At 57.5% G+C, this 24,589-nt stretch overlaps 2 protein-coding genes across 5 annotated transcripts; one reads left to right on the top strand and one right to left on the bottom strand.

The window, feature by feature from the left end:
- Positions 1–112: 112 nt before the first annotated feature.
- Positions 113–7,563, bottom strand: casc3 (casc3 exon junction complex subunit). 2 transcript variants are annotated; one of them, XR_012929277.1, is made up of 12 exons: positions 7,338–7,563; positions 5,055–5,079; positions 4,592–4,647; positions 4,134–4,505; positions 3,893–4,041; positions 3,624–3,797; positions 2,602–3,410; positions 2,086–2,259; positions 1,833–1,931; positions 1,572–1,756; positions 1,173–1,392; positions 113–1,094 (listed from the first exon to the last, which is right to left on the bottom strand). XR_012929277.1 is itself a non-coding variant. In XM_076049437.1 (11 exons), the coding sequence occupies exons 1-11, from the start codon at positions 7,521–7,523 to the stop codon at positions 1,246–1,248; spliced, it is 2,376 nt and encodes a 791-aa protein (XP_075905552.1). In that variant the 5' UTR covers positions 7,524–7,563; the 3' UTR covers positions 113–1,245. The 2 variants fall into 2 exon arrangements, 1 of the variants encoding a protein (XP_075905552.1); XM_076049437.1 differs by having other exon boundaries at positions 113–1,392.
- Positions 7,564–9,561: 1,998 nt separating this feature from the next.
- On the top strand, positions 9,562–18,482 carry sh2b1 (SH2B adaptor protein 1). Of its 3 annotated transcripts, none has more exons than XM_076049426.1 (9): positions 9,568–9,828; positions 10,508–12,466; positions 13,463–13,716; positions 13,930–14,015; positions 14,101–14,235; positions 14,633–14,844; positions 14,958–15,132; positions 16,098–16,208; positions 16,559–16,693. In XM_076049426.1, the coding sequence occupies exons 2-8, from the start codon at positions 10,721–10,723 to the stop codon at positions 16,190–16,192; spliced, it is 2,703 nt and encodes a 900-aa protein (XP_075905541.1). In that variant the 5' UTR covers positions 9,568–9,828; positions 10,508–10,720; the 3' UTR covers positions 16,193–16,208; positions 16,559–16,693. The 3 variants fall into 3 exon arrangements, with proteins under 3 accessions (XP_075905539.1, XP_075905541.1, XP_075905540.1); XM_076049425.1 differs by having other exon boundaries at positions 9,571–9,828; positions 16,098–16,188; positions 16,559–16,720; XM_076049424.1 differs by lacking the exon at positions 16,098–16,208 and having other exon boundaries at positions 9,562–9,828; positions 16,559–18,482.
- The last annotated feature ends 6,107 nt before the right edge of the window (positions 18,483–24,589 follow it).

Genomic DNA, 24,589 nt, shown 5'->3' with positions numbered 1-24,589 from the left:
AGCAAGAATGCGTGCACGGTGCTGCCGACACACACACACACACACACACACACACACACACACACACACACACACACACACACACACACACACACACACACACACACACACACACACTTCTGAAACTTTATTGATCCGCTGAGTGAACAACAAACAAAAGAAAACAAAGCGACGACGAAGCGACAGACCTGCAGGGGGCGACAAAACTGAACTTTCATAATAACTAGTCATCATCGTCAGGGTCGGCCAACGTCAGTCTGCCCCCTGGTGGTCGGCTGAGTATAAGCCCCGCCCACCAGTTTAGTTCCTTTAAGAGTGCAGAGTCGTGGCTGCCGTCAGCCAATCGGATTGACTCTCTGTGACAGAGGGGAGGGGCTAGGGCGGGCTTGACCAATCAGCTCCTCGACCAGGGAAAAAAAAAACAAAAAAAGCAGAGAAAGGAGAGAGGAAACTAGGTACTGAAGAGACGGAAACACTTCCTGCTTCCACTGGACACAAAGAAAAGAACAGGAGGCGGCTGGAAGAACGAATAATTAATCATAGAAAACAAAACTCACAACAGAAATGCTGTCATGACAATGTAACACTGCCGCCCGCACCATCATATCAAAGATGGCTCTAATCTATCGATTCTGATCAATGGGATTGGACCGTCCACTGGTGCCACTGGTGCCACTGGTGCCACTGGTCTCCAGTCGTCACTGGGGTCATGATCCAGGTTGTCGTGGCGTGATGAGAGGCGGCGGCAGCAGTGGCCGATGACATAATGTCTTGAGGATGTGAGAGCGGCGAGGACCCCTGGAGGTGGGTCCCAGCACTGCACCTTAATACTGGCAGCAGCAGACAGCAGGGGCTGTGATCAAACCTGCAGCCAGTGACAGTCCATACACACACACACACGTATGTGCACGCACGCACGCACGCACGCAGGCAGGCACAGGCAAACAGGAAGTGGTCCGTCCAGCTGTGGGTCGCCTGCAGCCCCTCCCACCGCCTCCGGCGCCGCCCACTTCCTGTTTGGAGAAGGTCGGTGGCGACGCCTGCGGCTCCTCGGTGACCCCGCCCCCTGCCCCTCCCCCTCCACCTGTCCAATCCTGCAGGAAACAGAGGAGGTGCCGTTCACTGCACTGGCCAATCAGCAGCGAATGATGGGGGGGAGGGGCAGTGCTCACCTGGAGGTCTGTGACGGCGCAGGGAGGGGTGGGGGGGGCACCGAGGGGGGATGGGTCGGGGAGGAGGGGGGGGTCACTCTGAAGCAAAGTGCATCTCCGGAGGGGGGGGCTTGATGGTGACGGGCTGCGAGGTGCGGCGGGGGGGCGAGGGCTTGGGCTGGGCCTGCTGCTGCATGGTGTCGTAGTAGGTGACGCCCCCATAGGTCACCTGGGCCTGACCCTGCAGAGAGAGAGGGGGGGGGGGGGGGCAGAGAGAGAGAGAGAGAGAGAGAGAGCATCGGTCAGTGTGCGCTGGGAAAATGTGTGTGTGTGAGTGTGTGTGTGTGTGTGTGTGTTCAGGTGTGAGTGTGTGAGTGTGTTCAGGTGTGAGTGTGTGTGTGTGTTCAGGTGTGTGTGTACCTGTGGACTGGGGTACATGGCAGGGTAGGGGAATGTGACGACGCCTGGCGGCGGGTAGAACGGCGGCGGCAGCAGCTGCTGAGGTGGCGGCGGTGGCGGCGGCTGCCCCGGCGAGAGGGAGACGGGCGGGCCGCCGTAGAGGGCGGGGCTGGCAATGGGGCCTCCTGACTGGTGGGGGTGGAGACCTGAGGGAGAGGGCGGAGACGCGTCAGACGGCAGGTTCAAACACCTGGACGAGGGCGGGAGGAGGAGGGGACCCACCAGGGTGGGGGAGGTGCATCTCCGGCTGGACCAGCATGCTTTGCGGCGGAATGGGGGCGGGGCCTTCACCGTGTGCGTAGATGGCTCCCTGGTAGGACACTGACGGAAGGAAACCAGAGGAAACAAGAGTGAGCATGTGACCCCTAGTGACCCCTGGTGACCCCTAGTGACCCCTAGTGACCAGTGTATACATATATACATGGTGTATATTTCCTCTCTTTGTGTGTGTGTGTGTGTGTGTGTGTGGACCTACTGGGCTCGTAGTAGTGACCCTCCATGACCCCCAGGTGGAGGGGCGGGGCCGGCTCGGGGACCGCCCTCTGTCTCTGGGAGGAGTAACGCTTGGCCCGGTTGGAGCCCACACCCATCTCCTCCATGGCCGGGTAGTGGGGGGGGGCGGCAGGGAGGTGCACGCCACTGTGGATGCCTGGGGGGCGGGGGGGGAGTCATTTCAATAAAGAGCTAAACACTCTGGTGGTTCTGGATGGTTCTGGATGGTTCTAAGACGCTGATGTGGTTGCAACTTTGCTTCATTTTTTTCCATTGACACCACAGCAACGTGTGTTCTCCATGGTGCATTGTTTCCTCCACCCAAACCCTGCATCCACCTGCTGCTGCTCCGCTACCCCCCTCTGGCCCAGCAGTCAAACTGTCCGTTTAACCAGGTTACATTGGACTACATTCTATATCAGTCATAATATTAGACACAGGGGGTGGGGGTGACGGTGACCGCTGTGGTCATGTGACCGGTCATGTGACTGTGACCCACCTCTCATCTCGGAGCGGATGTAGGAGGCGGGGCCCTGGCTCCAGCTCTGCCCCGCTGCCCCCAGACTGAGGCGGGCCACGTCCCGGTCCAGCTCGCTGGCCGCTGCACTCCCTCCCCCTCCTCCCCCCTCAGGGGTGGGGGGGCCGGTCCAGGTCTTCCCTCCGGCCCCGCCCCCTGCAGGGGTCTCCTCCACCGACGGCTGCTTGCTGCCGAGGTCGGCGGGCCGGGAGCGAGTCCTGCGGGCCAGCGCATACGACTTGCGTTCCACGGGCCGCTCGGCGGGGGGCGAGGCCTCCCAATTGGCCGAGGAGTCCTGGGCCAGGGGCTGCGGCTGGGGGGAAGCGGTGCCGCCTGACCCGGACCGCTCGGCGGGCTGCTGCGGGCGCCGCACCGAGACCCCGAGGTCGGCGGCCTTGCCGCCGCTCCTCTGGCCGAGGGGCGGAGCCTCAGGGGGCCCACCCCTCGACCCCACCCCCCGCACCCCCCTGCTGCTGCGCTCCCTGTCCGAGGGGTCGGCCTGGACCCTCTGGGGGGCGCCGCCCTCACCGTTCCTGTACTGGGACTGAGGCTGGTGGAGGGGCGGGGCTTGGTTCTGATAGGCTTGTCTGCTGCGGGGGGGCGGCGGCCTGGACAGGTGGCCGCTCCGCTGGGAGGAGAAGGAGGAGGAGGAGGTGGTGGAGGAGTAGGAGGCGGCAGGTGCACCTCCTCCTCCTCGGTGAGGAGCGCCCCCCCCCTGCCAGGAGCGTGGAGGTCGTTGACCTCCTGCGTCTCTCCACCGCTTCTCTCTGCTGCTGGGCGACACACTGGCTCTACACACACACACACACACACACACACACACACACACACACACACACACACACACACACACACACACACACACACACACACACACACACACACACACACACACACAGAGTTTGAGCACTGCTGCTAGCTGCTTCCAGCTTAAATGCTAAGCTAATAGAAGGTGCTGAGCTAATCAACGCTAACATAAGAAGCCCCCCCTTCCTCCTTCTTACCTGGGCCGGCGCTGGCGGTACTCCCTCTCTCCGGAGCCGCCGCCGTTGCGGATGTCGTATCCGTAGATGGCGACCAGTTCCTCGCGGCTCTTGGGCGCCTGCTCCTCCTCCCTGAACCTGTCGTGCTCCCAGCGACCTTCGTCTTTCCACAGCTTTCTGTTTCTCCCTTTGGGCCTGGGGGGGAGCGGGGAGGGGGAGGGGGAGCGGTCACACCTCTGAGCAACAACAACCCGCCTGAAGGATTGACGGCGGCGGTCAAGCGGCCCCACCTCTCCTCCTCCTGGGCGTGGCCTCTGACGTCGTGCTCGAAGAACAGCCCCTTCCTGGGGATGTAGGCCGGGTTCTTCCGGTCCTCGTCGTCGTCCAGTTTCTGACCCGGCTTCGCTCGCACCTTCATCTCCGGGTCCACCGTCGACTCCTGTGTGTGTGTGTTAGAAAGAAAGGAAGAAAGGTCACAGCATGAGCGGGAAGGCCGGTGATTGGCTGTCAGATGAGGTCGTGACCTCTCACCTCTCCGTCCCCACTCTGTCTCTCTCCAGCCAGGTCTCCTTTCTCCTCTGCCTTGCTCTCCTTCACGTTCTGCCCTCCTCCTCCTTCTCCTTCTCCTTCTCCTCCCCCTCCTTCTCCTCCTCCTTCTTCTTCTTCTTCTTCTTCTTCTCCTCCACCTCCTCCCTCCTCGTCCACCTCCTCCTCCTCCTCCTCCCCCTCCTCCTCCGCGACCTCCACCTCCTCGTCCTCCACCACGACCACCTCCCCCTCTTCTCCCTCGGCCTCGGTGGGGGCGTCTCCAGTGGGCGGTCCGGACTCGTTGGCAGCTGCGGGAGCCTCTTCATCGCTGTACCGCTCCGCAGCCCTCTCCTCCTCCTCCTCCTCCTCCGGACCCTGCAGGAAGGAGGTCCGTCACCATCACATCAGAGGCTCCCCCTAGTGGTCAGAACCTGAGCAGGACGCTTCCTCCTGGACTTTACCTCAGAGTGGGAGGCGTTCTCCTCCGGGTCGGCGCTGTCGTAGTCTGACAGCACTGCTGCACACACAACACACACACACACTTCAGCAGGCAGAAACAGGAAGTCAGAACTATCAGGGCTGCAGGGTTTTCCTTGAATGTATCTACATGTTTTTTTGGGGGGGAGTAACTGACAGGTAGGTGGCGCCAAACGTCCACATAATTCTGTGGTTTTCCACATTCATCAGCAGCTCCTGGATGGTTTTTACCCATCAACCCCCTCCGACTGCATGATGGAGGCGCTAGAGACAGTTTGGGCTCGGAACCGGGTTCCAGTCCTCGGTACGAGGACCAACTACAGAGCCTGGGACTTTAATTCCTGCCGTGATTCTGTAACAGCTCATGAACTGATCTGGATGCAAGGTGTGAACGGATGATAATGATGATGATGATGATGATGATGACGACACAGGAAGTGGACGTACCTTCTCCTACTCCATCTTCACTCTCCTGCAAAGACAGAAGCAACAAGTTGAGTTTGTTTGCCACCGACATCAGGAGTTTTCTACTTCATTTATTCATTGCCTTTACTGAAGCTCCACCCACTACCATTACAAACCCTCTCCCACAGGCACCAAGAACCAAGGGTCCGGATCACTCGGCACAGTGACGGCACAAAGTGTAGAATTGAAGACACGTGCTGTGTCTCAATTCAGGGTCTGCATCCTTCAAACCGAGTGTCCTCCGTCTGAAGGAAGCGTCCTTCGAGGACCCGGCCTAGAAGGACCAACCCAAACCCCGCCCTCCCGGTAACCACACGGGACGGTCTAGCCTCGGGCGTATTTCCTGGTTGCGTCTCTGCCATCTCGGCCCTCCTGCTGGCCAACCCCGGAAGTGACGTTTTTAATAGCATCAAGCTAACCATTGGTTCGCCAGCTAACGATGGCGTTGGATGATCAAATAAATAAAAACCCTGCGTTAAAAACTGGATATTTGATGTGAAATTTAATACTTAAATTTATCTGTCGTGTCTTTGCCAGCAGATGGCGCTAATTTCAGCTGACTTCCCAGGATCCCAGGATGCTTTGCAGCAGCACGCAAAGCATCCTGGGATACAGCAGGAGGTGAAGGATAGTAGCGGTGCAGCCTTGGAATGGGCTAAAACGAGGACGCATTCCCAGGACGCATTTTGAGCGTCCTAAGCACCCTTGGGAAGTGGGAGGAGCCTTCACGCAGTGCTGAGACGCAACTTCCTTTCAAAATGCGCACTTCAAGGATGCAGAGCCTGAACTGAGACACAGCCATGGTTTTGTTGCAGCCCTCCAACAGCGCACGGTGTTGTCGTCTGCCTCTCCAAATCACCATGGCTTCCCTGACTGAACAGCTGCTGCGCCGTCAGCAGCTGATTGTCAATAAAGCTCCAACACACGCAACTCGCTGCTGGCCATGTTAATGACAGTCAATGCTACCTGGTTGCTGACTTGATTTACCAGCGGTGCCGGCTGGGAGTCTCCGCAGCTCACAGCGGTGGACGGCAGATAGGTGGCGCTCACCACCAGAGTCTATTCACCGTGCTGGGTGTGGCTTCAGCAGTAAAGCAGCACACCTGCGGCCGTCCAGTGAGGAACCTCGTTAACCTGGAGACCAGGGCGGCCGTTACACCGGTGTTGCGTTGCGCTCCAGTTGTTTTGTTATCGTGCGACAGATCTGATGATAAATGACATCGCCCCCTGGTGGGGGGAGAGGTGGACGGTCTCCTGGTCTTTGCTGACGTGACCCCTCACCTTTAACCTTTGGGTTGGGGAGAAATGCAACATCAACCCAGCGGTTTCAAAACATCCTAAAACGCCCATCAACCACCACCGAGATTCACGCGGACGTCTCCAGTCACGCCCACTTCCACCTCTTCAAAAACCAAAACAATGAACCTTATTCCATGGACGCTGTTCCCGTTCTGCCTTCTCCTCTCCGTAGGTGCTCATTATAGCGGAAATGCACTCAGATTGTCTTTTGTTCAGACAAATAAAGAACACCGAGACATGTTTAGACAAAACGGACGCGTTGGTCTTATAGGGGAAAGGCTTGCGGTTGGTAAAGGTCCGAAATCAGCAATCAAACATCTCCAAACTTATGGCGGACACCTCGGTAGACAGTTGGTGAAAGCAGGAAGTCAGAAAACAGAACCGAGGCGGGTTCCCGTTGTGGTTCTTGGCGAGGTGGAAGTGGGCATGACCAGAGATGTCCACGCGACATTCGCCGATGATTGATGGCCGTTTCGGGTCGTGAAGCTGCGTCAGGCTTTGTACCTTGAGGCTTTTAGAACGTCCCAAAGAGCGGAGACGGTGTTACGCAGAATTGCGTCTTATTCTGAAAGGTGGGACGCGTTCTGATCGCAGCTGAACGCGAACCCAGAGGTTTCACTCTGCTGCGCCTCCACCGACACACATGACACCAGGTCCAGTGGCCCGGGAGTGTGTGTGCTGGAGCTCGGCGGGTTCGGCTAACTGCTAAGTGGGCTAAGTGGTTCGTGGTGGTCCCTCCGGCGCCACCGGCTTTGAGACACTAGGGGGCCCTGAGTGGGGGGGCGGGGGGGAGCAACAGCTCCGGGACCTCGGCCTCGGTCCACCTGGGCTCTCCTCCTAGCTAAACCCGGACGACCCGGGACCAGAGGGCTCGGTGTGCGGACTCGACATGTGCCCCGGTCCCGGTCGGTGGGGAGAACCCTCGGCTCGTCGAGCTAATATCCGGCTAGGCTCGCAGCTACTCACACACTCCGACTCGACGTCTTTCTTGGCCTCGACCCGGACCGCCGCGGCCTCGGGCGGTTCCGCCTCTCTCGCCCGGTTCTTGGTGGAAGGGGAGCCGGACGTGCCGCTGTCCGAGCCCGAGGCGGACTCGTCGTCATCCTCGCTATCCTGCGACGCGCGCCTCCTCCTTCGCCGCCGGTCCGCCATCTTAGGACTTGAATAGTTGGAACCGGAAACAACGGAGGATTGTGGGTAAGCGCGGAGTTCTTCCTCGAACGCGCGACGGCTTTTGGCGAATGTGTTGTCGCCGCTCTAGCGCCCCCTCCCACCCGACCCCGTCACTGAGACACAGCGCACTGCAGTCTTTTTTCTTTCTTTTTTTTTTTTTTTTTCCTGAACTTTATTGAAAAAGTTCATTCATTCATTCATCTTCCATACCCGCTCATTCCTATTCAGGGTGTCGGGGGTCTGCTGGAGCCTCTCTCAGCTGTCTTAGGGTGAAGGCAGGGTGACACCCTGGACCAGTGGCCAGTTCATCGCAGGGCCACATAGAGACACACAACCATTCACACTCACATGCACACCTACGGACAATTTAGAGTCTTCAATTGACCTCACATGCATGTTTTTGGAGTGTGGGAGGAAGCCGGAGAGAACCCAACAGACACAGGGAGAACCCGGAGAGAACCCAACAGACACAGGGAGAACATGCATACTCTACACAGAAAGGTCCCAGGCCCGGGCCCGGGAATGGAACCCACGACCTTCTTGCTGGGAGGCTTTATTGAAAAAGTGAAATAAACAAACTCTCAAAGAGGATAATGAACACAAATCAAATTAAATTAAATGCAATATAAAAACGAGTGAAAAAAGGGGATTTGTAAGGGAAACTACCGTGCAAAGAGAAGGTATCTCAGAACAAATAGCGAACAATGGCCACACTCATCTTAAGCATTTTTGCAAGTTTTTTAAGACGAGAGAAAAACAACTTGAATTCCTCTAAATCTACAATAACTGTAAATGTCTCATGTAGATTGCGATAGAAACTTTTTAGCAGAGCATGGAGCACATGTACATTCAAACATGTCAATATCCTGCTTTTTAACTCCCTTTCTTTTCTGTACATGCTGACAAATATTTTATTTCTGTCTCCATCTTCACTTCATAGAATTCTTCACCTTTTGCACTGCAGCCAATTTCTGTTTTCTTTGTTGTTGTTCTTGCTGTAAGTATGCAAATTTCCCCATCGTGGGATCAATAAAGCTCTTCTTCTTCTTCTTCTTCTTCTTCTTCTTCTCCTCCTTCTTCTTCTTCTGCTTATAAATCCAGGGGAGGGCTTACAGTTTCTCCATTTTGCGCAGTGAATGTGGTGTTTACCCAACAATAAGATGATTATAAGAAGAGAAACAGAAGTATCTCAGTTGTCCATAAAGAAAATAATTGTAGTCAAGACGGCACCAACACCCAGACATTAATAATGGAGCCCAGAGAGCATGGAGCTCCAGACCACAGCAAAGCTGTGGATATCACAGAAAAGTCACAACAAAAGAGAAAAATGAGCAGGATCGTTTTTGAAATTGAAGTTTGCTTCTAAACTGACCAGCATCTCTTTCCAGCAAGGTGTCTTCTCATCTTTCTCAACTACTTTGAAGCATTTTCAAAAAAACAACTTTGCTTCATCAAATTTAAAACAAAAAACAAAAAACTCACTAGGAGTCAGGGGGTCAGGGCGTCACTCTGGGCGTCACTCTGGGTGTCACTCTGGGTGTCACCAACAGCGTAAGAACCCCAGCAGCGGGTTTCTTCTCTGTTATTATGGTGTCATTACAGCGTTATCAGCTGAGTCTCCACTGGTCCCAAGACCAGGCACTGCAACACCGTTGATTGAGCGCAGGCGTTTAATGTGAGAGCATCTAGGAGCAACAAGAGTTCTCCAGAACATAACTCATATCTTCAGTCAACCCCCTGTTTGTGGACCCTGTTTGACACCCGTGCAGCAGATCCAGACCGGGACGCACGTCTGTGTAAATACACATTGTGCCATACATGATATATTTACAACCGGTCCATATCCAATCTGTATTTACACAGTTGAACCAAATGACTTTGGAATTAAACTCTATTTTTAATGGGGTTCCTCCTTTATTCAATGGATTCTGCTCCTATATTGCGACCACAAAGCCTCTTTTGGGTTGAGCCGAGCCAACAGAACCGCTTGACTGATCGAACAGAGCCGGAATTCCCATCGCTCCCAGCAGGTTAGCCCTCTGCGGCCATGTTCCCCCTGTCCCATGCCCTGCTGCCCACAGCCTCCACCAGCACCAAATATCGCGAGAAGTGGCACAGCGCGAGAAGGACGGCTCCTCCAGGCAGGCAAGGCAATAGCAATATCCATATGTAGCAACGACAACATCAGAACCCGAACCGCGGTCATGGTTCCGTCACGCGCCGCCGGACTGCGATGAAAGGCCCCGCGCGGCCGCCCAAACACGCGGGACCGTTCAAGGACCAGGTAGAGACGAGGCAGCGCGCGCGCGCGCGCACGCACGCGCCACGCCGAAACCGACACGACACGAAACGGGCGCCGTTGTGCTAGCTGGGTTATTAATAGCTAGCTGAGCTAGCTGGGGTAACGGGTAGCTAGCTGAGCATCTCTTGGCGGCCCGAGCGCGAGGCTGCGGCTCGTCCTCGCCACCGCAGCAGCAGCAGCACGGCTGGCACGAGCAGGAGCACGGCCCCGCTTAGCTCTGGTCTGACTAGCTAGTCGCTATCATGCTAACGTTACACGTTTGTGTGTGAAAACGGTGAATGAAGTGTAAGAGCCGCCACATACACACACACACACACACACACACACACACACACACACACACACACACACACACACACACACACACACAGAGTTCTGCTAGCAGTGAGCTAGCGGGCTAGCAGTTAGCATCCTGCTTGTTCGGGAGTGACCGTTTACTGACCATGGAGCTCGTTGTGTGTGTTTAGTCTGTCTGTCTGTCTGTGTGTCACCAGCGTTGCGGTGTGGCGACTCCCGAACCACACACACACACACACACAACAATAATACAACACTGTACTCCTGCTCTGAGTGATAACACAGGAAGTGGTCACCTGACCAGGTATTGTGGCCCTCCTTACTGACAGCTCAATGAATTGCTGTGTTTTGTGACGTCATCTAGGATGTGGCCACGCCCCTCTGGCTGCCTCGCTGACGGTGAAGGAAGCCCCGCCCCCTGGCTATCTGCGCCGCCGCTCTCCTTCGCACCCAGGACGCCGCCAATGAGCGGCCGCGCCATGTAGCGGCACCGCCGCGGCCTCCTGCGAGCTCCGCCCACGCACCCACCCACCCACCGGACCATGACCCCGACGTCGGCCCGCGCCACCCCCCGCCGATGATCGGAGCCACGCCGCACGCCCGCCGCCCACTCCTGCAGAGCCGCCCGGCTGCAGCCAATCAGACGATGAACGGCTCCCTGCTGACCCCGCCCAGCCCGCGGGGGCGGGTGGGGGGGGCCGCCGCCGCCTCCTCCTCCTCCCCGGACTCCTCCTCCTCCCCGCCGCCACTGCCCCCCTCGCCCTCGCCCTCCCCCTCACCGCCGTCGCCCTCGCCGCTGCCCCCCCTCTCCTCGCCCCCCCGCCCGCCGCCCCTCCCTCCCCTGGCCAGCCCGCCGCCGCCCCCCCGCGGCGCCCTGTCTTCGCTGTCGGACACGCCCACCCCCTCGCCCTCCCCCTGCCTGAGCTGGACCGACTTCTGCGAGCTGCACGCCCGCGTGGCGGCCGGCGACTTCGCCCGCCACTTCCGGGCGTTCCTGCTGGAGAACCCGCGCTACTCGCCCGACTCGGCCGCCGCCTTCTGCCGCCGCTTCACCGACCGCTTCGTCCGACACTTCCAGTGCGAGCTGGACGCCGCCGCCGCAGCGGGGGGGCCGCCGCCGCTGGCGGCGCCGTCCGGCCGGGACGACCTAGCCAGCTGGGCCCCCCAGTCGGACGCCACCTCCCTGGAGGAGGAGGAGGAGGAGGAGGCGGGGGGGGAGGCGGGGCCGCCGGAGAGCCGCTACTTCCGGGACGCCATGTATGGCGGCCGCGTCCAGGCCCCTCCCCCGCACCCGGCCCTGGACTGGACCGGGAGGGGGGAGGGGGAGGAGGTGGGAGGGGGCGGGGGCGGGGCCAGCAACGGGGAGGCGCCGCTGGAGGAGGAGGAGGAGGAGGAGGAGGAGGAAGAAGGGGATGGGGAGGAGGGGGAGGGCTGGCCGGGGGGAGGGGGGGAGGAGGCGGGGTCGACGGACGCTCGCAGCCCCCCGCAGCCCCCCCAGCACCCACCCACTTCCTCCTCCCTGCCCTCGCTGGCGGCGGCCTCCTGCTCCGCCTCCTGCTCCGCCTCCTCCTCCTCCTCCTCCAAGCACAAGGCCAGGAAGCGCTTCTCGCTGCGCAGCGTGGGCCGCAGCGTGCGCGGCAGCGTGCGCGGCATCCTGCACTGGCGCTCCTCCTCCTCCTCCTCTTCCTCCTCCTCCTCCCACCCCGCCGCCGCCGCCGCCGCGGGGTTCCCGGACGCCGCCGCGAACACGCCCGCCCCCTCGCCCTCCTCCTGCACCATGCCCGTCTCGCTGTCCATGCCGCTGTCGCTGCCCCTCCCCCAGTCCTCCTCCTCCTCGCTGCCGCCCTCCTCGTCCAGCAGCGCCACCTCCCTGTCGCTGTCGGACCGCGACCGCCGCCGCAGCAACGGCGAGGGCGACAAGGAGAGGTGGAGCCACCGCCTGGAGAAGCTCCGCCTCTGCCGCTCCCCGCCGCCGCCCGTGTTGACCGCGCCCGCCGCCGCCCTGCCCCCCAGCAGTGCCGCCGCCCCCAGGAAGGCGGGCCGGCTGGTGCGGGAGGGCGGAGTCAGCGTCAGCTCGTCCAATGACGAGCTGGCGAGCGGCAGCCACGGCTTCCCCGGCTTCGCCGCCTTCAGCCTGCTGCACCACGCCGCCGACGGCAACGGCGCCGCCACGGCCGGAGGGGGTCCTCCTCTGGCGGGGGGAGGGGGCGTGGCCTGGAGGGGCGGCCGCTGGCACAAGTGTCGCCTGGTGCTCCGAGAGAGGGAGCGGGAGGGCGGCGAGCGAGGGGAGGAGTTCTACCTGGAGTTCTTCATCCCACCCAAAGTAAGATGGTGTGTGTGTGTGTGTGTGTGTGTGTGTGTATATTTACCACGTGATGTTCGGGCCAGCAACCATCAGTCGGGGCTCGGGCTAAATCCCGATATATTTTGGCTGAATATCGGGATATACGATGTATATCCCGATATTTTTTCCGCAAAGTGAGTCAGAGAGAAATATGACAGGTCGGTCCCGCCGGTTCCCGTGCTCCCGCCTTCTGTGCATAAAGGAGGAGGGGCAGGGGAGCTAGCCGCGGACCCTGGCTAGCTGCGAATCGCATCGTGAATTTCAGTTCTATCGATATCGGCGATATGGCCGAATTCCATATCGCGCTTAAAAATATGTGGATATATCGCCCAGCCCGAGTTGAGGCATCATTACGTTGACAACAGAAATCAGTCGGCGTGGAAATTTTATCGTCGACGCGTCGTATTGTCGTCTAGAACCACCTAGAACCTCCTAGAACCACCCAGAACCTTCAGGGTGTTGAGCTCTTTATTGAAATGACTGTGCAAACACTGCAGACATGGAGGAGATACAGCAGTTTGATGACTCACTGACTCACTCACTCACTCACTCACTCACTCACTGACTCACTAAAAAGCTTAATGGGCCGCATATGGCCCCCGAGCCGTAGTTGGCCCACATCTGCCTTTAGCTTCACAGCAGTATTGAGTGAATGACGCCTCCTGTCCATACTGTTGTTTGTGCTGTTGTGTATGTGGTTGTGTAGTTAGTATGAACGGTGCTTTGAACAGTGACGCAGTACACCGATGATGTTCTGCTGTGCTAACTATGTTAACTGTGCTAACTGTGCTAACGCTAACCCTGTTAAACAGTTCACAGCCGTGTGTCTGATCAACGTTCAGTGCGTCACTGTTTGAGTAAATGAGTTTAAAGCCGTCGCGGTGTAACCGAGGGGGGCAGGTCCAGGCCGGTGAGGGTGAGCAGACGTCCAGAGGTGAAGAGGTTCACCTGTTGCTGCTCCGTCTCCCCGTCCAGGCCTCCAAGCCGCGGCTCAGCGTCTCCTGCTGCTCCATCCTGGACGTGAGGAGCACCACGGCCTTGGAGGTGCCCGACAAGGAGAACACCTTCCTGCTGCGGGTGGCCCCGCCCTCGGCCCCCCGGACCCCCGGGGCCGCGCAGCAGCCGCACAGCCCCCTGCTGGACGGGCCGCTGCAGTACGTCATCGAGACCCGCGACGCCGTCCAGATGAGGGCCTGGCTGAGCGACATCCGCAACGGAGTGTGTCTGAGGTAGGGCCCGCTAAAGCCGGGGAGGGGGGGGGGGCAACCTCTGATCCGTGGGCCACAGTGGTTCCACTGGTTCTTCTGCTTCTAATGGTTCCTCTGGTTCCTGTAGTTCTTCTAGTTCCACTGGTTCCTCTGGTTCCAATGGTCCATTTAGTTCCAATGGTTCCATGCCTGGGCTAACCTCACCTGTGTGTGTGTGTGTGTGTGTGTGTGCAGTGAGCAGGAGGAGCCTGAGGGGGGCCACTGGGGCCCCCTGGAGGTCATCGGCACGCCGCTGGAGACCGCAGACCGTCTCTCCCAGGGTAGGTGGTGCGGCCCCGCCGGCCAATCAGCTGCCGCCGCCTTCCGCCCCCCCTCCTCCACTGACCTCTGACCTCCGTACCTCAGTGTGCTACGGCGGCGTGGGCCCCTCGTCGCTGACGGAGCCCCTCCCCCCGGAGCTGCCGCCCCGCGCCCCATTGGACGAGCCGGGAGGGGGCGGCGGCCTGTCCACGCCCTTCGCTCAGACGCCGGACGCCACAGGTGAGAAGAACATTTGCCCGACCCGAGTCCACACCAGACATGAAGCAGCGCCGTTCCAATCGCTGTCAGAGGCAAAACCTCCCCTCAGCTTTGCTGCCAGCCAATGAGGACTTAGCGGTGGCGGCTAACTGTTCAGCTACAGGAAGCAGCGGTTGGACTCGAGGTCACAACACACTCAGATATTGTCCACGGCCGACTGTTCCCCCGTTGTCCACCGGGGGGCCATCACCACAAAGCTCCGACGCTCGAAGCTTTGCTGTCTTTCTGCGGCTCCTTCTGATTGGCTCGTTGACGTTCCTGCCGTGTCACGTGGCCGACAGAGAGGCGCGATGGAGCTAATGTTGCTAAACGTCAGCCGGCTAACGACTCCTGTGCCCCGCCCACCTCTGCTCGCCAGGCTCCTTCCTGTTCTCGGAGTCGGCGGCGGCGGAGGCCGTGGAGCACCCGCTCAGCGAGTGCCAGTGGTTCCACGGGACCCTGTCCCGCCTCAAGGCGGCCCAGCTGGTGCTGGCGGGCGGCCCGGCCAGCCACGGGGTCTTCCTGGTCCGCCAGAGCGAGACTCGGCGGGGGGAGTACGTCCTCACGTTCAACTTCCAGGGCAAGGCCAAGGTAGGGGTGTGTGTGTGTGTGTGTGTGTGTGTGTGTGTGTGTGTGTGTGTGTGTGTGTGTGTGTGTGTGTGTGTGTGTCGATGCTAAAACTCACTGTGTGTGTGTGTGTGCAGCACCTGCGTCTCTCCCTGAACGAGGACGGCCAGTGCCGGGTGCAGCACCTGTGGTTCCAGTCCATCTTCGACATGCTGGAGCACTTCCGGGTCCACCCCATCCCGCTGGAGTCCGGCGGGGCCTCCGACGTCACGCTCATCAGCTTCGTGGGCGCCACGGCGGTCCGACAGCCAGGTGAGGGCGGCGCCGAGCACCCCGGCGGTGGGCGCTTCAGACTTTGGCTTTATGGCCGTGGCCTCCCTCCTGGAGCGGGGTTCTGACCCGGGTAGGTTTGGGTGTTACGGAGCGGTCCTGTCCAGAGGCGGCGTCTCTCAGGTGGAACCACGAGAAAAGGTCCAGAATGAAACCACTGTACAAAGATGCTGCTGCTGCTGCCGCTGCTGCTGCTGCTGCTTCAGTGTCGCTTTGGCCGCCAACGCAGATTTCACTTGAAACCTGAAATTACTATTAAATTATTATTGTTATTATTATTATTATTATTATTATTATTAGCAATGCTTGACACCGTGTGGGCGGAGCCAGGAGTTTTCTGTCTGCCCTTGCTGATGCGAAACCACCGGGTGTCGCTGTCGCACCGTCGTGCAAATCCTGGCAAATCCGACCGCACTACTCGGCGCCACCACTGGGGAACACACTCGCTGTTGAGACGCTCCGGTGCTGTTTCCGAGCCAGGTCCGGACACAGCCAGGAACGGATCTGTCTGTCCGCCTGTCTGTCTGTCTGCCTGACTGACCGTCAGTTGGTGAACGTGGCTTCAACAGGAAGTGGGAGTGGCAGAAATGGTGTGCAGGGCTAGCACGCCAGGGCTAGCTTCAGCTAACGCGCTAACACTGCAGACGTTCAACCACAGTGACCTCTGACCTCTTCACATCATCTTCTGTGTGTGTGTGTGTGTGTGTGTGTGTGTGTGTGTGTGTGTGTGTGTGGTGTTAGACAGGTGCACTTCCTGTCGGAGGGTCGGCTCCTTCCGTCAGTTGCAGTTAGCACAGGCTGTGGACGCAGCTAGCAGCTACACTAAAACACACACTGTGTGTGTGTGTGTGTGTGTGTCCATGTGTGTGTGCGTGTGTGTGTCCATGTGTGTGTGCGTGGCTGTTCTGACCTCTCTGTTGTTGTCTCCGTTGGCTCGTCCCTTGCAGGCCGTGACAGGGCGGGCAGTCGGCCTACAGTTTGTGATGTCATCACCACGCGCCATCCTGACTCTCCATCAACCCCCATCTCTGACTGTGTGTAAGTGAGACCGGACTCAGGTGTGTGTGTGTGTGGGTGTGGGTGTGGGTGTGTGTGTGGGTGTGTGGGTGTGTGTGTGTGTGTGTGTGTCCATAACTCCATGGATTCCATGACCTCTGACCTCCATCCTCTCGTTGACTGGCTGTCGTGTCTCCCTCTCCTCCACCTTTATTCACACTTTACTCTTCTTTTTCTCTCCTCCTCCCCTCTTCCTCTTTCTCCTCCTCTTCCTCCTCCACCTTTACCTCCCCCTTCTTTTCCTCCTCCTCGTCCTCCTGCCTCGTCTTCTCCTCTTTCTCCTCCTCCTCGACCTCCCCCTCCTCTTCTTTCTCCTCCTGCTCCTCCTCCTACCTGTCTCCGCCACCTGCAGACTTGACCAGCAGACCCCGTAGTCCTCCTCTGCCCCCCCCACTGCCGCCGGGCCGTCCGCCGCCCCCCACTCCGCCCCAGGAGGAGCCTGAGGTGGGAGGAGGAGGAGGAGGAGGAACAGGAGCAGCAGGAACAGCAGCAGCAGCAGCAGCAGCAGCTGGAGGAGGTGGAGGAGGAGCAGCAGCAGCAGCAGCAGCAGCCACGCAGCCAGTGGTGGCGGCAGGAGGAAGTGGAGGCAGCGGAGGGGGCGGAGCCGAGGACTGGGAGGACACGCCCCTCCGCCAGCTGGACGGCGTGGAGGGGGAGGAGAGGGAGGGGTCGAGGGCGCCGCGGGCCGTCGACAACCAGTACTCCTTCTTCTGAGCAGGAGAGAACGAGACACTGACTGGAGGGGGAGGGGGATTAGCTTAGCATTAAAGCTAAGGGGAGGCTATGGAAACAGCTAGCAGCGACGCTAAAACACACTGTGTGTGTGTGTGTGTGTGTGTGTGATGGGGGAGGGGTCGACCCTCACAAGCCATCAGCATCAGGATGGAGGGAGGCGGAGCCAAGTCACTACCAGTGGGAGGAGGATGGAGGAGAAGCAGGAAATGGATCACAACACGTCTGACAACACTAACGACTCTCACACACACATACACACACACTGTGTGTCTCCCGGGACGTTGCAAACAAACTCCACCTCAGTCGCCACCCCCAGAACCCTCGAGGTTAGCTAGCCAGTTAGCTAGCCAGTTAGCCAACTAGACCCCGCGGTCCCAGCTGCCCAGCTGTCTGTCAACCCCCCTCCCTTGCGTAGGTTAGCCGCACTGCTAACCACCTGTCGGCGTGCGGGCTGCTAGCCCAAGAAAACTAGCAACAGTGTGCTAACGTGGAGCGGGTTAGCAGCTGTGTGTGTGTGTGTGTGTGTGTGTGTGTGTGTGTGTGTGTGTGAGAGAGAGAGAGAGAGAGAGAGAGAGTTCTAGACAGGTTGCAATGCGATGTCAGATTCTTCTGTTAGCTTTGATTAGCTTAGCTTAGCATCAAAGCTAAGGGGAGCTTTAATGCTAAAGAGCGGTTATGGACGCAGCTAGCAGTGACGCTAAATCACACTGTGTGTGTATGTGTGTGTGTGTGTGTGTATGTGTGTGTGTGTGTGTGCGTGTGTGAGTGAGAGAGTGCGCGCGCGCACGCTAACTCCCGCCACAGGAGAGGTTTACCTCACGTGCTCCTCAACCCTCCCGTCCCCTCCTCCTCTCCCCTCGCAGAACCTGATCAGAACTGGGTCCCAAGATTTTGACAGAATAATAATAACAATAATAATAATAACAACAACAATAATGATGATGATAATAATAATGTATTAATTTCTTTGTTCTCGTCACCATGAAACACTGTTCTGTTCCAGCTCCATCTTGTTATGAAATGTGTTGTGCCTTTGAATCACTCGGAGGATAAAGTGGCCGTTGCCATAGCGACGCGACACCCCCCCCCCCCCCAGTCCAGAGACCAAAACATGGAAAACAACACAACCCTTTTCTTCTCGTGCCTTTCCCCTGTGTGTTGTCGTCATGGCGCTGTCGTGTCTAAAGATTCTCGCTTTATTGTTTGTTTGTTTGTTTTTTTGGTCGATTTTGCTCTTGCGTGTCTGTTAGCCCCGCCCCCTCCCCATCATCACGTGGCGTGTCTTCTCGGAACTGTGTGCCTTTCTCTCTCTCTCTCTCTCTCTCTCTCCATCTCTCACTCTCTTTTTTGCTGGGACCGTGTGTGTGTGTGTGTGTGTGTGTGTGTGTGTGTGTGTGTGTGTGTGTGTGTGTGTGTGTGTGTGTGTGTGTGTGTGTGTGTGTGTGTGTGTGGGAGGACGGGGCGGCGGTGTCTGCCTCCCCCGTGTGGTTAATTTCAGGTACTACGTTGAATTTCGATGATATAAATCTAGTCCAACAGCTGCCGGCCGTCGTCTCTTCTTGTCTCCGCCGCTCTGACTCGAGCCGTCGTCGGGTCGACTCTTGGCTTTTATTTCGAAACCGTGGCGAGTTTCCGGTTCCCACAGCAGCTGCTTTGGACCGGTTCAATCAACTGAGAGCCACGTGAATGGAGCCCCGCCCCTCAAACCACCGTCGCCAGAGGGAGTGAAGATCACCCTGGGCCCACCTGCCCGCCGCAGCGGGACTGTTAGCATGTTAGCATGTTAGCATCAGGTGAAGGTGAACGCGTGAGATGAAGACGCAGCGCTGCAGCTCCGAGAGCAAAGGATCATGGGAGAAACAGGGTGCTGCTTTAAACGTCGTTATTTAATGAAGACTGTTAGGTGCAAGTACACAACTCGCTCATTGAAGGCACAACAACAACAACACAACTTCAAAATGAAACAACATGACAACGACAAAAGTCACGACACCGCACGCGGCAGAAAATTCTCAGGATTGACAGATTCATACAGGACAGGTAATAGTGATCTGTGAGTTCATGACGTCACAGTGAACGTGTAAATGCGTCGCGAACGCGGTGTCCTCGCTTCAGGTTCCTTCACAATAAAAGACGCGGCAGCTGCGCCGCAGTCAAAGCAAGTCAGCCTTAATTTCTTCCAGCAGGGGGCGCAGTTTCAGGTGGTGGAGACGTAGAGGAAGAAAGTGGAGGACGTGCACGGAAAGCTGCCGAGGAGCAGGTGAGCTTCACCTGGTGGTGTGAGCGCAGCAGCAGCCCCCCCCACTCCCGACACACACACACACAGGCTTAAAGGAACAGTACAAAAAGTAAGGCCTCATTTTTGTTGTTGTTACTTTAACGTGACAAAGGGAGACAGCGAACCGAAGTTCCCGCAACACCGCCAGGAAATTTCCACAAGAGCGAAAAAATAACACTCGCTTTTTTTTGCTCTTGTGTCAAATTTTGTGGAGGCCAAAAGGCGAAGGGCAGCGGTGCGAGCGACAAACATTTTTTTTTTTACACTTAACAAATTCTACATGTTGGCCTCACGCTGGGGGGGCACAGGAAAAACTGCATCGCCAAAAATGAACATTTTCACGTTGTTTATTCACCTCGCCTTTTGCCCCAAGGACCTTCAGTGCTGCAAGTTTAGCTGTGTGTGTGTGTGTGTGTGTGTGTGTGTGTGTGTGTGTGTGTGTGTGTGTGTGTGTGTGTGTGTGTGTGTGTGACTGATCTCCTCCAGCAGCTCCGTGGTGGTGAAGTTGCCGACGACGGGATCTTCTCACTCTGTTTCAGTTTCTCGCTCGGCGCCGCCCGGCCTGCAGGGGGCAGCACTGGGCTCAGCCACTCAGTGACGCGTCCAGCACGTTGACGTAGTTCCCCATGTCGTCGCTGTCGCTGTCGCTCTGAGCCGATTGGTCCGAGGTGGACTCTGGGAACCAACAGGAAGTAGACCCTGGGATTAGGATTATTATTTCCTGTAAGAAACGAGTCCGGACGGCAGGAAGGAAGCCTCACCTGAACCGTCTTGAGGGTCCACGTTCTGATATTCTGCATCTTCTGGGAGGAAAGCACACGGCCACGGAAGATGAGCTCCAGACCGCTCGTTAACTCCACACTTCGACTGACCGTGGGAAGACTTTGAAACCCAATGCTGGGACCGTGGCCGACCTCACTCACCTTTCTTCGGGACATTTTCATAGCTGTGCAGACTGGGTGTGGACGGGCCACTCTGAGTTTCTCCGGGCACCACGATTCTGGGCGGGGCAATCAAAGTGTAACTGACAACTGACTACAAGAACGTTGAGCTGAGTGTAACTCTCGCTAACAACTGTTGCTGTGATACATTGTTATGGCTTGCAGCTTCCATCCATCCATCCATCCATCCATCCTCAACCCCCTCCTCCTCCTGCTCTCAGGGTGCTGGGGGTCTGCTGGGTTCTCCCAGCGGTCACTGGGTGGAGGCAGGAGGAACCCCTGGACCACTGAGAGACACACAAGCATTCACACTCGCCTGCAGATAATCTAGAGTTCCCAGTTCACCTCACATGCATGTTTTTGAGAGTGTGGGAGGAAGCTGGAGAACCTGGAGAAGCCAGCAGACACTGGGAGAACCTGGAGAACCCAGCAGTAACATGGAGAACCTGGAGTACCCAGCAGACACTGGAGAACCTGCAAACTCCACACAGAAAGGTCCCAGGCTGGAAATGGAACCCACAACCTTCTTGCAGTGAGACGGCAGTGCTGACCACTCATCATATTCTAATGTACTGTACTGTACTGTACTGTACTGCAGTCTACTGCAGTCTACTGTACTACAGTGTACTGCAGTGTACTGCAGTGTCTTGGGGCGACACGGTGGTGCAGTGGTCAGCACGGTGGCCTCACAGCCAGAGTGGGCTCCTGGGTTCCGTGGCGAGGTCTCCTGGTCTCTTTCTGTGTGGAGTTTGCATGGTTGTGTCTCCATGGTTCTCGCCATGTTCTCCCTGTGTCTGTCTGTCCAGATTGTTCGCAGGTGTGTGTGTGTGAGTGTGAATGCTTGTGTGTCTCTGTGTGGCCCTAATGAAGTGGCCACTGGTCCAGGGTGCCCGCCTGCCTGACCCCCAAGACCCTGAGAGCAGGAGGAAGAAACACAATGGAGGGATGGATGGAGGGACGGATGGATGGATGGAGGGAGGGAGGGACGGATGGAGGGAGGGATGGATGGAGGGAGGGATGGAGGGAGGGATGGAGGGATTGTCTTCATACTTCAAACATCCTTATCTGTACTTTGTTTTACTTTTGTAGAACTTAAATTTAGCAAGTGTCCATTTTTTAAAAGCGATTGATATGCTTTCTGTCTCGGTGCAGCATCGTGTTGGCTGCTACCACACAAAGAGTTCACTGCCGCGTGTCGTGACACCACGAGTTCAAAGTCTTTGAGTCTGGGTTAGGGTTAGGGTTAGCCTAACCCTAACCCTAACCCAGTGAACCAGAGCAGCGCGGTTGAGACGCTGCCAAAGACACCTACATGTAGCCGTCGCTCTCGGCGTCCTCATCGTTCACGTATCCAGAACCTGCAAAAGAGCAAACAGGAAGTAGGTTAGGCTCCTCCCTGGGCTGGCGTTGTGTCCGGTGGGACCAGCGGGGGCGGGGGGGCAGGTTCTCACCCTCGACTGAATTCTCGTAGCTGGCGTTGCTGTCTGTGGGGAGCAGAGAGTCGCAGTTAGAAGATCCCAGGACGGGAACGTGAGCAGGCGGCTGATTGGCTGACGGCAGCGGCCTCACCGGTGTCTCGAGTGAAGGAACGGGACCTCTGCTGAGTACCGGGTTCCACTGCGGGGGAACTGAAGGACAGACATGAGAAAGACCGGGTCACTTCCTGTCGGTCCCAGTGATCTTCCCATCCTGAAGGATGCCTTTGACCCATCATCCCCTGCAGCATCATGGCCACGCCCAGGAACCATTGGGATTCCAACCCCCCCCCAATTCCAACCCTGAACACTGGGTGCCAAGCAGAGAGGCAGTGGGGACCAGTTTTACAGCCTTTGGTCTGACCCAGCTGGGGATGGAACCCACAACCTCCCGGTCTCAGGGCGACACGCTACCACTGGACCAAACCCCCCCAAAGATTGTCTGGTCCTGGTCAGCTGACGAGGATCATGTGATCGGCGAGGTGAGACTACTAGGACTCACAAAGAAGGCTGCAGGTGGTTGGAGGTCTGGTGGGCGGAGCCTCGATCGAAGGTGCGGTCGGCTGTAATTGACAAGAGACACGGAGATCAGGACACGCTGCAGTTTGTCATCCCTGTGACCTCATTGACCTTTGACCCGGGGTCACACTCACACTGAGCAATGACTCTGAAATCAGCGGACCTGATTGGAGGAGAGAAAAGACAGAGAGGTGAGTGTGGTGTTTGGAGGAGGAGGAGGAGGAGGAGATCTGAATCTTAACTTCTCCAGACTTACTCCTCGGCGACGGCGGCCTGAGGGATCGACCCTGCGGAGAGAGAGAGAGAGAGAGAGAGAGAGAGAGAGAGAGAGAGAGAGAGAGAGAGAGAGAGAGAGAGAGAGAGAGAGAGAGAGAGGACAATGGTCAGCTGGTGAAGAGCCACCTGAGACTTCAGTCCAGCATCAGGTGAGACATCTTCTTACTCATTGGACCTCTGTCCCGGCAGTGGAGGCAGGTGAAGGCCAGAAGAACCAGGGAGAGCAGGACAGCGACTGGCACAACCACCAGAGGCCAAGCAGCAGCATACATGATCTACCTGTGGACAGCAGGGAGTGGTTGAGGGCCATTCCAGGTGACGTCACTGCCTCCCACGTTGCATCATCGTGGATCGGAACCTTCCTGCTGGTTCCAACCATGTTCTCTGTATACCAGTCTTCCCTTTCTGCTGAGGGCCTCTGACTCTTCCCATTGGAAGGACCTCAGACTTCCTGTTGGAAGGACCTCCCACTCACCCACTGAAGCACCTCTGACTCTTCCTGTTGGAAGGACCTCCCACTCACCCACTGAAGCACCTCTGACTGTTCTTGTTGGAAGGACCTCTGACTCTTCCTGTTTGAAGGACCTCCCACTCACCCACTGAGGCACCTCTGACTCTTCCCATTGGAAGGACCTCTGGGGTCTTCTTGTTCATCTAGGCCTCGTTCATTCTTCCGCAGCGGCGCCACCATGTGCGTGGCCTCGTCTTCACGCCTCGTCTCTAGATCTCTAATCAAACGAACTGAGAGCTTTTAAAGACGATGACGCCTCTCAGCGAGAGAGCAACAGGAAACCAGAACCGTCAGCAGATGTTATCGCCTCAACCCTCTGAAGTTTGGCTACGGCTGAAGACAGAAGCGCTATCAGGTCGGAACCTCCGACAGTGAGACTGACAGTCTTTAGCGTTAGCAACAGCGTGAACAAAGAACGCAGGAGAGAAAGTGAGAGGGTGTCCGCAGGACATCTCCTCGGCTTCTGTCTCCTCTTCCCTCTTCTTCCCAGTTGGAAAGTGTAACAAATGTTCTGATCCTTTTCCCATCTTCTCAGTGCCACCGCAGGGGTTTCAGGGCAAAGTAAAGAAGAATTGTGATTCGTGTCACCCCACAAAGTCTTACATGTTGCGGCTCGCTCAACACTTCCTCCCAGCCTTAGTTAGCTGATTATGCTACGCTAAGCTACATTACTGTTGACTGTGTCGGCCTCAGTCAGCACAAGTGTTCTTTCAGAACTATCACTGGACCTGCCGTGGCGCCCGCTGCCCAGACCAGCTCAAGGGTTCCAGGACTCGGTTCTTAAATCCTTCGACCTCGACGCGGATGGATCAGAAGGTTTGCGAAGAACGAGTTCTTTCTTTGACCACAACCTCTCTCAGCTCAGCTGTGACGTCGGCTTCCATCGACATGGAACCTCTAGAACCGCAACGAGGAAGCCCAACCTCTGGACCGTGATCAGGTTTTTATCCGGGCCCGATTCCCTCCCTCGGCGTCTCACTACACCGACGAAGAGGAAGAGCCGCGAGTGTCCTCCAGAGGCACGGTGGGAAGGAGACCGTCGGCTCGAGACTCACCTGAGGATGGGCAGGGCTGGACGGACGGACGGACGGTGGGGGGTGAGGAGGCTTCTGGGGACCACATGAGATGGACTACTGTGAGGAGACGTCCATATCTGAGGACGTCGTCTTCTCTGATCTTCGGCACTCAGTTCAGCTCCTCCCTCTCCTCTCGGCGGCCAACCATGTCCTGGATGGAGATGTGAGATGTTTCCCCCCGATGGTGGACCTGCTGGACCTGCTGGCTCTCAGAGCAGACGCCTGGTTGCTGGATCTGCTCTGAGTGCCGTTGGTGACTCACCAGGAAGTGTCGCCCTGCACCGTGTGGCTTCGGCGAGCTGCACAACGGCTCTCACCTGGCTGTCGACCAATCAGAAGGCGGCTCGCAGGCTGCAGAGCTGCTGCAACTGTCTCACATCCTCCCACCTGCTGACAGGAAACCAGAGTGCAGGAAGTCACCTCGCTTTTCACTCCATGAGAGTGACACACACACACACACACACACACACACACACACACACATTTGCTGTCTTTTCTATTTTTCTATTCCGGTCGGACCCTGAGGAAACATTTCAATGTTCAAAGTTCCTCAAAGTTCCACCTTGTGGTTG

The sequence above is a fragment of the Nelusetta ayraudi genome, unplaced genomic scaffold, assembly GCF_046127955.1.
Source record: "Nelusetta ayraudi isolate G7.1 ecotype Tasmania unplaced genomic scaffold, CSIRO-AGI_Nayr_v1 ptg000115l, whole genome shotgun sequence".
In the NCBI taxonomy this organism is placed as follows: Eukaryota; Metazoa; Chordata; class Actinopteri; order Tetraodontiformes; family Monacanthidae; genus Nelusetta; species Nelusetta ayraudi.
This window is presented reverse-complemented; position numbering and strand designations above follow the sequence as displayed.

Coding starts and splice junctions, on each gene's coding strand:
- casc3 (XM_076049437.1), bottom strand. CDS start 7,523: ATGGCGGACCGGCGGCGAAGGAGGAGGCGCGCGTCGCAGGATAGCGAG. Junction 5,080..7,337: donor AAGACGTCGAGTCGGAGTGT/GTGAGTAGCTGC, acceptor CTGTCTTTGCAG/GAGAGTGAAGATGGAGTAGG. Junction 2,260..2,601: donor CATCCGCTCCGAGATGAGAG/GTGGGTCACAGT, acceptor CCCGCCCCCCAG/GCATCCACAGTGGCGTGCAC.
- sh2b1 (XM_076049424.1), top strand. CDS start 10,721: ATGATCGGAGCCACGCCGCACGCCCGCCGCCCACTCCTGCAGAGCCGC. Junction 13,717..13,929: donor CGCAACGGAGTGTGTCTGAG/GTAGGGCCCGCT, acceptor GTGTGTGTGCAG/TGAGCAGGAGGAGCCTGAGG. Junction 14,016..14,100: donor CGCAGACCGTCTCTCCCAGG/GTAGGTGGTGCG, acceptor TCCGTACCTCAG/TGTGCTACGGCGGCGTGGGC.